The 12,980-nt window shown below is 40.4% G+C and overlaps 1 protein-coding gene across 9 annotated transcripts in view; it reads left to right on the top strand.

Moving 5' to 3' along the window:
- Nucleotides 1-12,980, top strand: part of nav1b (neuron navigator 1b) — an 88,532-nt gene that overhangs the window by 37,212 nt on the left and 38,340 nt on the right. For 6 of the 9 annotated variants that reach the window (XM_044348010.1, XM_044348014.1, XM_044348013.1 and 3 more), the window contains one exon: nucleotides 11,100-11,202. In XM_044348010.1, coding sequence (XP_044203945.1) covers nucleotides 11,100-11,202 — 103 coding nt within the window. Of the gene's footprint in view, nucleotides 1-4,467; nucleotides 5,390-11,099; nucleotides 11,203-12,980 lie in introns of those variants that run through there. The other 3 variants (XM_044348020.1, XM_044348016.1, XM_044348015.1) reach the window with 1 other exon arrangement.

Below are 12,980 nucleotides of genomic sequence, written 5' to 3'. Positions count from 1 at the left end.
CAAGTGAATAAGCAGACGCATCATGTATTGACCCAGTAGAGATGGCTATGACCACAAAACAGAATAAATACTTTAACATGTTTGTTGTGAGATTGATAGATATTTTTCATTATTTCATCATTGTTTAACATGAAAACTTGCTGTACCCACTGTTGACAAATAACAAGTTCTTTCAAGACTTTCAACCCAAATAACGGAAATCTACCAAAAACACTAATGTTCATCTTTGCAGCTTAAAGGACAGGTTCACAATTTTTCAAGTCTGTCTCAAAACAATATTCAGGTGCCCAAATGAACATTGATGCATATTTTTTTCTTGCTGTAATCATTCCTCTTGTTCATACTGACCCTTAAGAGATCCATTCATAAACCACTTTCAGTGTGATGGGATGGGGGACAAAATCCACAGTCCTCCTTCTGTGCAAAAATGTCTTTAAAACTTTATCTGAGCCATCCAAATCAAGTAGATACATTTCAGACTTACAGTCATTTTAGTGCTAAATTCCCTCTTTTGTTAGGATCCTTTCACTGAAGTTGAAGAAGGAACACTATCTGAGGAAACACAGAGGGATTTTTAAACTAAAAAGATCCACTCAGTTTGACTAACTCAGGCTGCTGAAGCCTCATATTATCTTCAGATACTTTGAAATATGTGCACAAAACGAGGACTGACGATTTTGTCTCCCATCATTTACATTGTAGGTGATTTGTAGGGGATCTTCTAATGGTCAGTATGAACAGGAGGAATGATTACAGCAAGGAATACCTGACAATTGTTCAAGACAGACTTGAAAAACTGAACCTATCCTTTTTAACAAACTGAAGATTTTAACACAAATTAGTGTGATTTGATTACAAATACAGACATTAAATGAAATTATAATTCAATGTTTGATATTTTTCAGCAATTTTCTTTGCAAGAAGCCGCACTTAAATACTGCCTGTTAGACAAATTAGCATTTGTCTGTTTAAATTAATAAATAATTACCACCTAATTAGTTAACGCATCTCTCTTTTCACTGTTACAACCAATGAAAGAGTAGCAGTATTATGTTCAAAACATAATTAGCCTGATAAGTTATTTTCACTAACATGTCTTATTTATTTATTGCTCCTGGTCACTCAACATGCGCTGAATTTAGAAAATGACCTCATATAATTGCACGGGGCTATTATACAACCCTCTAAGTGGGCTTCTTAATTATCTTAATGACTGTGAGGGGTGAGAGCGTCCAGCTAGCCTCCTCCGGGAGAGACGAGACCGGAGACTGAGTGGTCCTCCTGTCTGGGAGTTCCTCTTGTCCCGACTGGACAGACCTGAGGGACGCTTAAATTCTGTTTTTGACTGTAGAGCAGGGGGATGTATCTTTGTAAGCTGTCATCTGGCTTCAACCACAAGTTAGCCGGAAAATGAAATATAATGTTGTTTTTAATGATGGTTCCATTCACTTGAACCATCTGCGGAAACAAAATCTCAGTCAGGATCTCTGGTGAGAAATCTTAAAAGTGACCAAAAGTTTAAGAAATAAGGAGAAATGTGTGCTCCATGATTAATACAAGACAGCAAGTTAATCACTCTGACAACATTTAAACTCAAACATGGTTTTACCTTGTTATTGTTTCCAGCAGTTTGGGTTTTATCATGTATAGACTGTGGAGAAAAAACTCTCATAAATGTTCAATCTTCATCCCTCAGGCTGCTCACATTCCAGCAAGCTCAATGACTCCATTAGATCTCTATTTAGAGGTCTAATGCACACACACAATCTTTACATATGCCTTTTAACACCATGCTTGTTCTCTGCTGTTTTCCCTTTTCTGGAGGTCTCCCTGATGTTCTTGAATCCATTGTGTCATCATTGTAGCTACACTATTGCAGCTGAGCAGCCCTAAAATGATTACACGTGCTGTCCAGGGGGAACTGCGTAACAGACAGCTGTGTAACTGTCCCATCACACTGCACACACACACACACACACACACACACACAATTACAGTACTCAGATGGCCAGAGAGTGAGAATCAGACCCAGATGTGAAAGAAAGCAAATGAAAGATGCAGCTCCACCCTTCACTCTCCTGAGAGCTGGTAGCATTGAAGGTTTTTACATTTACAGAGTGAACACTACATTTTTAAAACTCTTAGTGTTCAGTGTAAAAGGCACATATCACATATATTTTGTTATACATACACATATGACAAAAATTATAGATAAAATATTATCTCCATTAAACCTCATGGGCATGATGTTGAAGCCTGGTATTGCTGACAACAACACTAAGTGACTAGCATGAGCGGCTCTGAGTTTTCCCTATAGGCACAGGGGTCATTTGAGCAAAATGCTTACTTCAGCATGTACACATGACAATGGTAGCAGTACTAATATGAAGTGAGTATAATGTTTAGTGTTTACCATCTTAGTGTAGTGTGCAGCATTCACTAATTAGCATTAAACACAAATACAGCTGAGGCTGACGGGTAGGCCTATATGTTGTAGTTGGTCAAAAATAAAAAGTCAGGTGGTCACCAAAGTTATTATAATTTATCCTGAGGTGGACATGAATGTGTGTACCAAATTTCATGGCAATTCATTGTATATTTGTTGAGATATTTCAGTCTTTACCAGCATTACACAGACTGACATTGCAGTCCCTGGAGCGAAGCAGCTAGCGTGGCTAAAAATATCAACAACTCCTGATAGAAGGTGTTTGTTTTGTTTCCGTGAAATACAAACTGTGAGTGAAGATGTTCTTATAAAAAGGTCTATGGCTTTCAGAAAATATGGCATGTCGGAATTTGTTATCCTGTGATTCGTTAAGAAATTCCTACTCACCAAAACAAATAAGCTATTCAGTGCATCATGGGTAGAGTCAGCAGGGGAGCCCTGGAACTCGTGATGAGGAGGAACAAGACTTGACATTGTTTCCAGAAACTAATTGCCAGATCAAACAACTACTCACTAGTCCATGAGCCGCCCCAGGTGCCCTGAAACCCATATAAAAAAAAGCAGTGGAGTGTGTTGTGAATCCATTGTGAGAGTAAAAGAGGAACCCTCTGGGCATTGTAGCTAACAGGTCACTCATATCCAGTGGATTTGCACCATGTAGCATGCTCTTATTCAGGCATGCTGTGTAGTGGAAAAGAGCAACTGTTCATCCACTTAGTAAGAATTTTAAAAATCTATTCACAAGAATTGGATTTATTTGGAAAATACATTTTATTTAATGTTTGCATGATAAGAAGTGGGTTATATCACAGTAATTTATGGAAAAGGTAAATGTTTCTTTGGCAGCTGTGTTTGTGCAGAGCAGCGAGGTCTGGTGCAGATGACATGCAGGCGATGAGAGGGTGGTTTCCATGGTGCAGCTCTGCATGCGAGCGCTGCAGAGCTTCCTCATATCCTCCTGAGAGATGGCTGTGTGGAATATCTTAAAAGATGATTACACTCATATGTCAGCAAAAAGAAACAAAAAAACAGTGTGTGTGTGACTGGATATTCGATTTAATGTAATTGTGTGTGTCTGTGTGTGAGTACATGTGTCTTATACTGACTTGAAGATATTTCCAAAGTGTGGTTTTGGGTGTGTTACTTTTGCTTACACTGGCACATCATGTCGCTTGCTCAGTTTGCTGAAGTGAAGTCACCCATTTGGCTGAAGCAATTTTTGGACTTTTAAGACAAAAACTGCCCAATATTTTTTTCATGATTTCATCAAGTTTCATTAGAATCCACCCATTATTTACATAAGTCATCATTATTGATATAATATGACAAGAATACAGTAGACTGTGTGTGCAGGACAGCAAATTGCTGATATTTAGCATATGATTTATCCAGCTGTAAATCTGGAATTGATATTGTAAGGAAGCTCAGACGGGATCAAGAGATAATCTGGTTGCTCCAGTTGTTGCATTTTGTGGGGCTTTGACAGTGATCATAATTCATGCCACGGTGTGTAATTACATATCTAAATGTGTATCCATCCACACGTTAATATCAATACTCTACAGCTAACATCACAAATCATGCATCATGTTGAGTGCAACAAACAGGGAACACTGGAGGTGAGGAAGGGGGAGGGGAAGAACAAAGGAATCAGAGGAGATGGTGGGAAAATGTGGGAAAATGTGGAGACTGGTGCCTGGTTTTAAAAGCCACACGATCGTTTCTCATCAGTCTCTTGCATTTTACATATTCTGCTGAGACACAGCAAAGCATCTTTAAATGCAGAAAAAAAAAAGAAGGAGGAGGGAGGTTTGGGAGGGAGGATGGGAGGGAAGTCGGAGGCGAGGGAGAGGCAGCAGAGAGCAGGGGGAGGAGGGAGCGTTGTTGCGCCTGCCGCCGCTGTCATTCTGCTGCTGCGCGGTTCAGCGGCAGGAGGGTGCGCTGAAGGGAGGAGTGTGGAAAAAACGGAGGAAAGGAGGACGGGAGGGAAGGAGAGAAAGGGAGCGCCTGGGCAGCACTGCAACAGCTGCAGCTGCAGCAGCCTGTCAGGAGGAAAGAGGGAGAGAAGGAGACAGAGGGAAGAAAGCGAAGGCTGCAGGATTGCCTTAGAGGAAGCATTTTTATGTATGCTTTTTTTTGCACAAGGAAAAAGGTTTGAGTGAGGAAGCCTGTTTTCTCCCTGCTGATGCTTTTCTATATGGTCTCATGCAGGAGGCATGCTTGGAAATAGTGTGAAAGGCAGAGAAGGCGATTTGAAGATGGAAAGGACGGATAGCACAAAGGCATACGGCCAAGCAGATGGCAAAGGAGTTGGTATGGCAGCCAAGAGGGCCAAGTCTGGGGTGCCCCAGAGCACACAGCGGGGTGAACTAAAGGTTTACCGGGCGGGTAGCTCTGAAGGCAGGCTACCAGTGTCCTCCAATCTCCGCAAGCAGAGGTCTATGACAAACCTGGCTGTACTCACTGATGCTGAGAAGAAGTTGCACCTTTACGAGCCCAAGTGGTGTGATGACATGGCCAAGCCTGGAGCGGGCCAGACCAAGACGGGCAAGCCAAAGACAGCAGGGGGTGGCAGCAGCGCCGTAGGGGGTGCCCCTCTCTCTCGAAACCTATCCAAATCGGAGCATTCGCTATTTCAGGGTAAACCGAAGCCCTTCAGCCCTCTGGCTGCTCCCTCTTCCCTGAACAAGCAGAGCCGCATACCTCGTGGTCCTTATGCTGAGGTGAAGCCCCTGAGCAAGGCACCTGAGGATGGGAAGTCTGATGATGAGATCCTCTCCAGCAAGGCGAAGGCCAACGCAAAGAAACAGGGAGCCGGAGCGGAGTCCGGTTCTAAAGGCCAGGGGGAGGAAGGGGGTGACAAGCCCTTCCTGAAGGTGGACCCGGAGTTGGTGGTTACAGTGCTGGGCGACTTGGAGCAGCTCCTCTTCAGTCAGATGTTAGGTGAGTACAGCAGAGCGATCTTGATACCTCTACCACCCCAGGAACCCTAAGTGTGGCCATCATGTGCTACAAACCAAACGCCCCGCTTGTGTGTATCTCAAAGTCGGCAGCACGCCCCCTTATAATGCAGCCAAAACACAGCACCTGCTTGCTGCTGCAGCCCCACATTTCCCCAGAATGGATTTTATGCAACTCATCGACTGAGGGGGCAAAAACGTGAAGACGTTCTCGTTGTGCTTTCAAGCATGCTTTTCAAACCTTCTCATTATTTTATTGAATGCTGCCCTCGCTCGGCATTTTCACATAAAGCTGAATAGTTAGTAGAAGGAGAATATGGATCATTGTCGTTGTGCTCCATTGTTCTTATTCCCTCAGCATGTCACTCAGGTGTCTGGGGCTTGGTGGCATTGATTATGTGAAATATGCTCGCTCTCTATCATAACATTGCCGGCTGATTGCATGAAAAAAAGCCTGAGGGGTTGGGGATTATTACCAGCAGACTGATCTCCTTTCTAAAGCTGCCGTTTGCTGCAACATGTGCTGATGCACTCGAGGGTCCATCCACTGCTCCACATACGCTTCCAAAAACCAGAGATGGGAAAGAGGGCATGCCATATTGAATTCATTTTAGGCACGCAGGCACCTATTTAGCATCCTCCCAGCTCCATTCATCTGTAGAGCGCTGACAGATGGTTTACACCCTGTGTACAACAACGGTGCAAATGGCAGAGAAAATGGCTCTGGAGCTGTAGGTCAGGGGCATCAATAGGAGGGCTTCATGAATAATCGAGGTATAATCACATGATGGTGATTATGATTCTGATGATTCCATCATTTTTTTAAATGTGTTTTTTATTTGGGTATGAAAGCATCCCCCTGTGTTTCATTGCAGTTGCAGCATGTATCTGATTATGGCCTGTATTTCAGTTAGGAGAAGGTATCATCGTCTTTGTAGACTTTTAGATCCAGTTGTCCTTTTCTATTTCCTTGAGAGTATATTTTAGATCTTAGACCTTAGTTATTTTAGATTTCAGTCTTTAGATTTATTGGCTACTTAAGTAACGATTGGATAAGACAATTGTTTTGCAGAGATTAAATCCTTTCTGTTGTCAATGCATGAATCCGCAAAAGAGTTACATTTTAAACACCAGAGTCCTGGTTTCTGACACCTTTCAAAGTTTTTAAAAACTGGAATATTAGAGTGCATGTTTCTCACTTGTCTGGACATTGCATTAAGTCATTCTCCTAAAATCCCATCATTGACAAATCTGGTTCAAGCATGTCATATTCCAACAAGCACTTCATGTCACATTCACTCCAGCAAAAATGAATAATTAGCTATTCCATTTCCCCAGTATCATCAGGAGTGCGTTTTCCCTGTTGCATCTTAATGAACGCATCTGTGGTGATTTAATCTGTTATCCATGCTTCATTACTCCATATGGACGTCTATCACTCATGTTAGTCACGCTTAAAGCCAAAGTAAGAAAACAACACAGGTTCTCACGGATGGCCACATGTGCACTGGCATCATTAGGATTTTTTTGTGTGTTTGACTGTATAACTACAACCAACATTGCTGAGAGCTCTGCAGAATTTGGCACCACACCCATGTCTGCTATATTAACCTAATTGCATAAAATTTCCAGCAGTTTGCAGAATGCTTCAGGCTGATGTGTCTTTTCTCCTCAGTGTAATCCGCTGACCTCCACAATGTTTCCAAATCAATTGAAGGTCATTATTAAAGGGGAGTTTATCATCTCAATGAATTATTTATCGTCATTTAAGATGATAATCCCATGCGAGCCTTTGACCTGAGTCAAGTACTTTGTGACCATGAAAGGAAAAACAGCCACCAAAATGGGCAGAGCACACGGTGATGGAAAAGCAGGAAACAATCGCAACACTGATTACTGACTTGCATTAATCAGTGAGAGATGGAGAAAGGTTCTTTAATTTCAGTGATAGTGAGGTTTTGTAGTCATGACAACATTGTCTGAACACTCTTTTCTGCATGTCAGACGACCACCCTGAGAACTTTTTTGTCTCATATCCTTTACTGTACATGTACAGCGGACGTGGTTGTTACTATAAAAAGATCTTTTTATACATAGTCCGCTTAATGCTTAATGCTCTCCTTCCGCAGAGTATCTCATTATAAGCTAACTGAAAGGATGTTTTTATTTCTGAACATAGAGGGACTTTTTGTTTACCAATATGACATCAAGAATGGCGGACCTCGTTAATAGGCTCATTTATTAAACTCGCCATGTGAGTTTGTGTACCACGGCTGTCATACAACACTGGAACATTGCATACCACTGTCTCATCACAAGACAGGGCTGCAGATGCACAACAAAGTAAAAATCTTCCATCCAGATCCAGTTCAAATTGATTTTTTTATGCTTTTTTTTGGATTTTCTCTTTTAAATTCTTCCTTTTCACATGGAGCAGTTGATATTTGAAATGTCCGCTGTGTAATAAATGAAAAAAGACAAACCTCAAATCAGTTGCTTGCAATTATTTTCAACATGATGAATATACTGTGACAAATAGATTCCAGGTCATTAGGACGACAGATTTGTATCCATGAAAAGAGCAGGAGATTAGAGTAGTACAGACAGCAGCAGTTCCTGGAAAAAAAAAACTCTCTTCTAGACAACAGAGATGAGCAAACCTTATTTCATCGTAATTATATGTGATCTGTCATGCAAGATCTCCACAAATGTAGCAATGGCCTACAGCTACATAGAATCATAGGAGAAAGGGAATATCGGAGAAGCAGAGGTAAATGAAGAAATATTGAAAGCTATAGGTCCAAGATATTGTTAAATTGTTAAGATATTTAAGTATTATTTGAATAAAACAGTTGAAATAGTCTGCAGCTTTGGTCTTGAATCTTTAATGCTTCATTCTGCCTCTTCCAGAATTTTTAAATATGTAAGAAAGAGAAGTTGGGGCAAGATTGAAAGGGACTGTCTTTATTGACAAGTCAACCATCTTTTGGGAGCAGTGATTGTTTCTTGATCACAAAGTAATTGATGCTGTCAGCCTTCACAAAACAATAAAGCAAAGCCACAACCTGATTGAATGTTTCAAACTCATAGTAAACAGTGAAGCAGTTGGTCTCTGGCCCAAGAATCTCATGAAAGATTTGATTTGAGTGATAGGCATTCACTATGAGCAGTTTATAGAGAGCTCAAAAAAGCTCTCCACCTGACATCACCCGGAGTGTGTTTCATTTTGTTGAAGTGTACAAGTTATTTTCCCACCTGCGTTCACTCAGCTGCCATTGTGAGAGACTGTGAAAAAGCTCTAGGTGCATTTGAGCTTGAAGAAAGGCATCTTCTTCTTGTTTTGTGCCATAAAGCAATATCTCTTTTACTGTCAAGTGTTTCAGGTTTCTTGTGAAATCTCACTCAGTGGAGTAAGCTTTAAAATGAAATGTAGATGCTGATCAAGGTTGTGAATCCTCTCACTGATTGGCATGTTTGTTTATGGAAATTGTAATGGAAATGATACCAATGTCTCAGTTTTAATCGGTAACATGGAGGACCTTTAATGTTGATTTAGTGGTGTTCGTAGGGTTAATTACTGATAACCTCTAACAACACTTTAGAATTAATTTTGACATACCTGAGTCTGCCTCAGCACTGTGTCCATACAGAGCACTTCCTGTAGTGTTGCATCATTCATAGGTCTTTCCTGATTCACATCTGCTTCAGTATTCTGTCCGAGTTTTCCCCTCTGTGATAACTTGTAGGCATCACTGCAATGCAGGGTGCCAGAGGACTTGTCAGTCACTGCACAGGAACACTATCCACATTGAATAAAGTAAATACTCAAAACAGATGTGACACATGTGTGCTAGGTATTGTCCAGGATTCCTGGTTTAATATATTCCCAGGAATTCTCTATAAATTGGATTAGCAGTATCACAGAAATTCACATTGTGATTAAAAGATGTATTCCTGCATTCATTTTCTCTTATGTAATCACCTTTACTCTTCATATCAAGTATCACAATGGAAATAGGTCTTACACTTTATTGTTTTGTCCTTGATATTTGCTGGTGTGAGAGATTATATGTCTCTCCTTTCATAATGTCAAATAAACTAAACAAAATACCTGCTTGTGTCTATCCCAGTATACACTGGGCGAGAGACTCTCTACAGTCTATTGAAGGATTAATAACTGTAGAGATCAAGAATTTTGCGAAAACGGGATATTAAAATCATTCGCCTGCTGCAACCAGATTCACCAAAGCTTTGATGTCCATCACATAAACAGGTGTTGTTATCATTTGTGTAAAATGGAGCACATCTTTCCTTATCTGACTGCTGGATTTTGAATTTGCTGACAAATACTGTTGATGACGCTCATTGGGTAATGACAGCCAGATGTTATTGACTTTCACTGATGATTAGATCTTTTTTTTTTTTTTTTTAGACTTTGCTCGGGGTTTTTAATGTGTCAGTCAAGGTGCATTATAGAATCCCTCCTCAAAAAAGCAAATTATACCTGATTCCCACATGTCCAATATTAACTTCATATCTCATTCAGTTCATAAATCATAAATTACAGTGCTTGTCAATATTTTATATATACAGTATACACCTATAATGTATTATACTGAGGTTTCCTGGAGACTATCTATTGGTTTGTCTGCTGGTTTGTGAACCCATCAGTCTTTGGGGTCTATGCTATTGAAACCAGCTAATATATCAAAATTCTTCACCTTCTTTGCAGATTTGGACTCCTTGTATAACCAGAAAAAGGGAGATTATCATGCATATTTCTGAATGTGTAAACTGTATGTGTATGTTTGTGTGATATAGCTGCTTACAATTCACAAGTATACGCCCCACTGAATTAGTCATACATCCTCTTTATGAGAACATTATTAGATGTGTTTTCCCCTGATGTCCTCACCTCTCCTCCAGCCATTCCTGTTAATGCATTGAATGTTAATTTCTTCTTCCCCTAGGGGTTTTGCCACCACACTGCAGTGGAAAACCCCTTCTCCTTGTGTTTTTCTGACAAGGAGGTTTCTCTTATTTGTTACAGCTAACACAACAACACTGCTAATTGTGCTGTAATATTGATTTGACACGGTCAAGACCCACTGACTGTACACTTACATTTGCACGCAGAATGGTCAGAATAAGCTGACCTACAGTGAAATCCTTCTGGCATCAGTTCAGCTTATAGTTAGCTTTACAACTTAAGCTGGATGGCTTTGAAACAATGCTTGGTGCAACAAAAAACAGAAGCTCTAGAGAGAAAAAACTGAGTCCTTTTTAAAGAGATCCTAATGTAGTGAGAATGTCAGAATACATCCCCCTGGTGGGCAATCTAAGTTACAGGCAACCTTTCAGTATTTCATTTTCAGGATATACCATGTCAGTTAAGAGGGGGGTAGAGTGGAGGTTACCATGGTGAGGCAGCCTATGGAGTGAAATTTGTCTGCCTAATGATGTGAACATACGGTGAATGTGTGCTCACCAGGAAGACACTTGTCACATCAGTCCAGACACAGAAAATATGAGCAAGAATACATGCATGGGGAAGCAAAAATGTGTGTGTGTGTGTGTGTGCGTCCATGAATTCTCTCTTAAAACACAAACCACAATAAAAGGGCAGCTTGTATGTAAGTTTTATTTGACAGTAAATGTTTTATAATCTTTTGTTCTGCATGACTGTCCCACAGATCCTGAGTCCCAGCGGAAACGGACCGTGCAGAATGTCCTTGACCTCCGCCAGAATTTGGAAGATACAATGTCAAGCCTGCGGGGCTCTCAGCTTGGCCATAGGTGAGTGCAACACATGCACATTTTCAAATTGTGTATTGCTTCATAATGGTGTGTCTAACGCACTGGCTAATATCACATAACATCTTAAGAGAATGCACATTTTGCTCATGAAATCACAGGATGAAACCATGAGCCAAATTCTGTCTTTGGTTTAACCTGAAAGCAAAAACACATTCTCATATGAACAAGCAACAGATAGCTTGTTGGATCGATACATAACACAATCATATGTAAACAGTTGTGCTGCGGCCGCTTGGAGAGTTGCCACCTGGTGCACATCTGGCTTCCATCCTTGTTAAATAGGCCGTCTCTGTTTCATGGTCATGACTTCATTCTAGGAATCTCTGTTTGGCTCTCATAGGCAAAAAGCCCAAGCAATAATTTGTTGCAACAACCACAACATAACCAGACACTGATGGAGGAAAGGTCTTAATTTTATCTGGACATTAAAGTTGAGATTTGATATTATGTGTAACGTGAATGCAAACAGAAACACATTTCTGCTCTCTTTAAACCTGCATTAATGAGTATTTTTGATATAACTGTACCATTACATCAATCATCTGTGGGAAATTATAAACCAATTTCGCAACTATATGAAGTTTTTTAGCCTCTTTTAGCTCATTACGTTGGTTTTACACCCCCTAGTGTGAGTCAGAACTGTTCCTATCAACCTCTATTTGCATCAGTTTCAAGCCAAAACCTCTGACAATTTTAAGTCTGCCAAACATCAAATGGTTGACAAAGTTACTGGTGAAGAGCTGAATATTTTCCTCAAACCACATAAACTACAAGGCCTATAAAATACCAAACTTATATTGTCAGGTGGCTAGTAATATGCTAATGTTGCTCTCTGTCTGCTGAATGTGAAATTAGACAGTGCCAGTTGGTTGCTAACATGTTTTGATCATTTGTGATCACATATTATAATATAAAGCCATCTATCTGACTTAACAGTTGTGTTTTCTCAGGTTGGTAACAAAGAGCAAGCTATTTCATCCAATCAGTTAGAAAATGAATGACCAAACACAATCAATAATAATGTGTATTGCATCAGTTTTCCTGCAATATTTTATCGAACTCTGGAACCTGAGCATCTTTATGTGAGCTACATGTGATAGAAAATCCTGAAAACCCTTCTTAAAAACAAGCTACTATGTCACTCATTGACAAAAGTAAAAATTCTCAGTCTGTCACTTTCAGTACTGGAGTGGATCCATTTAGCCTCCATATTGATGAATAATCCATCAACAATGGCTAAAAATACTCTCGTGGTCGTAGCCATTGCAATATTTATTTAGGCGGGTTGGTACATCTAGTTATGTAATCGGCAGACACAGAAGACGCTTCCAGCCATTTGGAGAGGACATTTCTAACCCTGACCCAGTTACAGGAATGAACAGGAAAACTTTCATGTACTCGATGCAGAACAGTGGTAAGGGGTGTGCTGCTATAAGCAGCAGTATTTTCGGGTGTGGTCATGTAAAGCAAAGTCCTTGGTATGACAATGATAATGACTGGTTAGTGTGAATATATTGCCCGGAGAGACAGATGCCATGTTAACACAGAGATATCAGGTCATAGTTCTCTTTGTCTTTGGGTTCTGAGAAGCCACATTTCTAGCTACAGTCACTGAAGACAATACAGCACAACTGCTTATCTGGGTCAACAGCAACTCAATGCCACTGTGGATTTCTTTGAAGGACTTCTGACAGAGAAAGAAAAAATGTTCTGCTGGGTTCTTTGGTCTCATTTTTGCACTGTTGTTGATATACTGA

Source organism: Thunnus albacares, chromosome 4 (assembly GCF_914725855.1).
Source record: "Thunnus albacares chromosome 4, fThuAlb1.1, whole genome shotgun sequence".
In the NCBI taxonomy this organism is placed as follows: Eukaryota; Metazoa; Chordata; class Actinopteri; order Scombriformes; family Scombridae; genus Thunnus; species Thunnus albacares.
The sequence above is the reverse complement of the archived record's forward strand: the minus strand, read 5'-3'. Positions and strand labels throughout refer to the sequence as shown.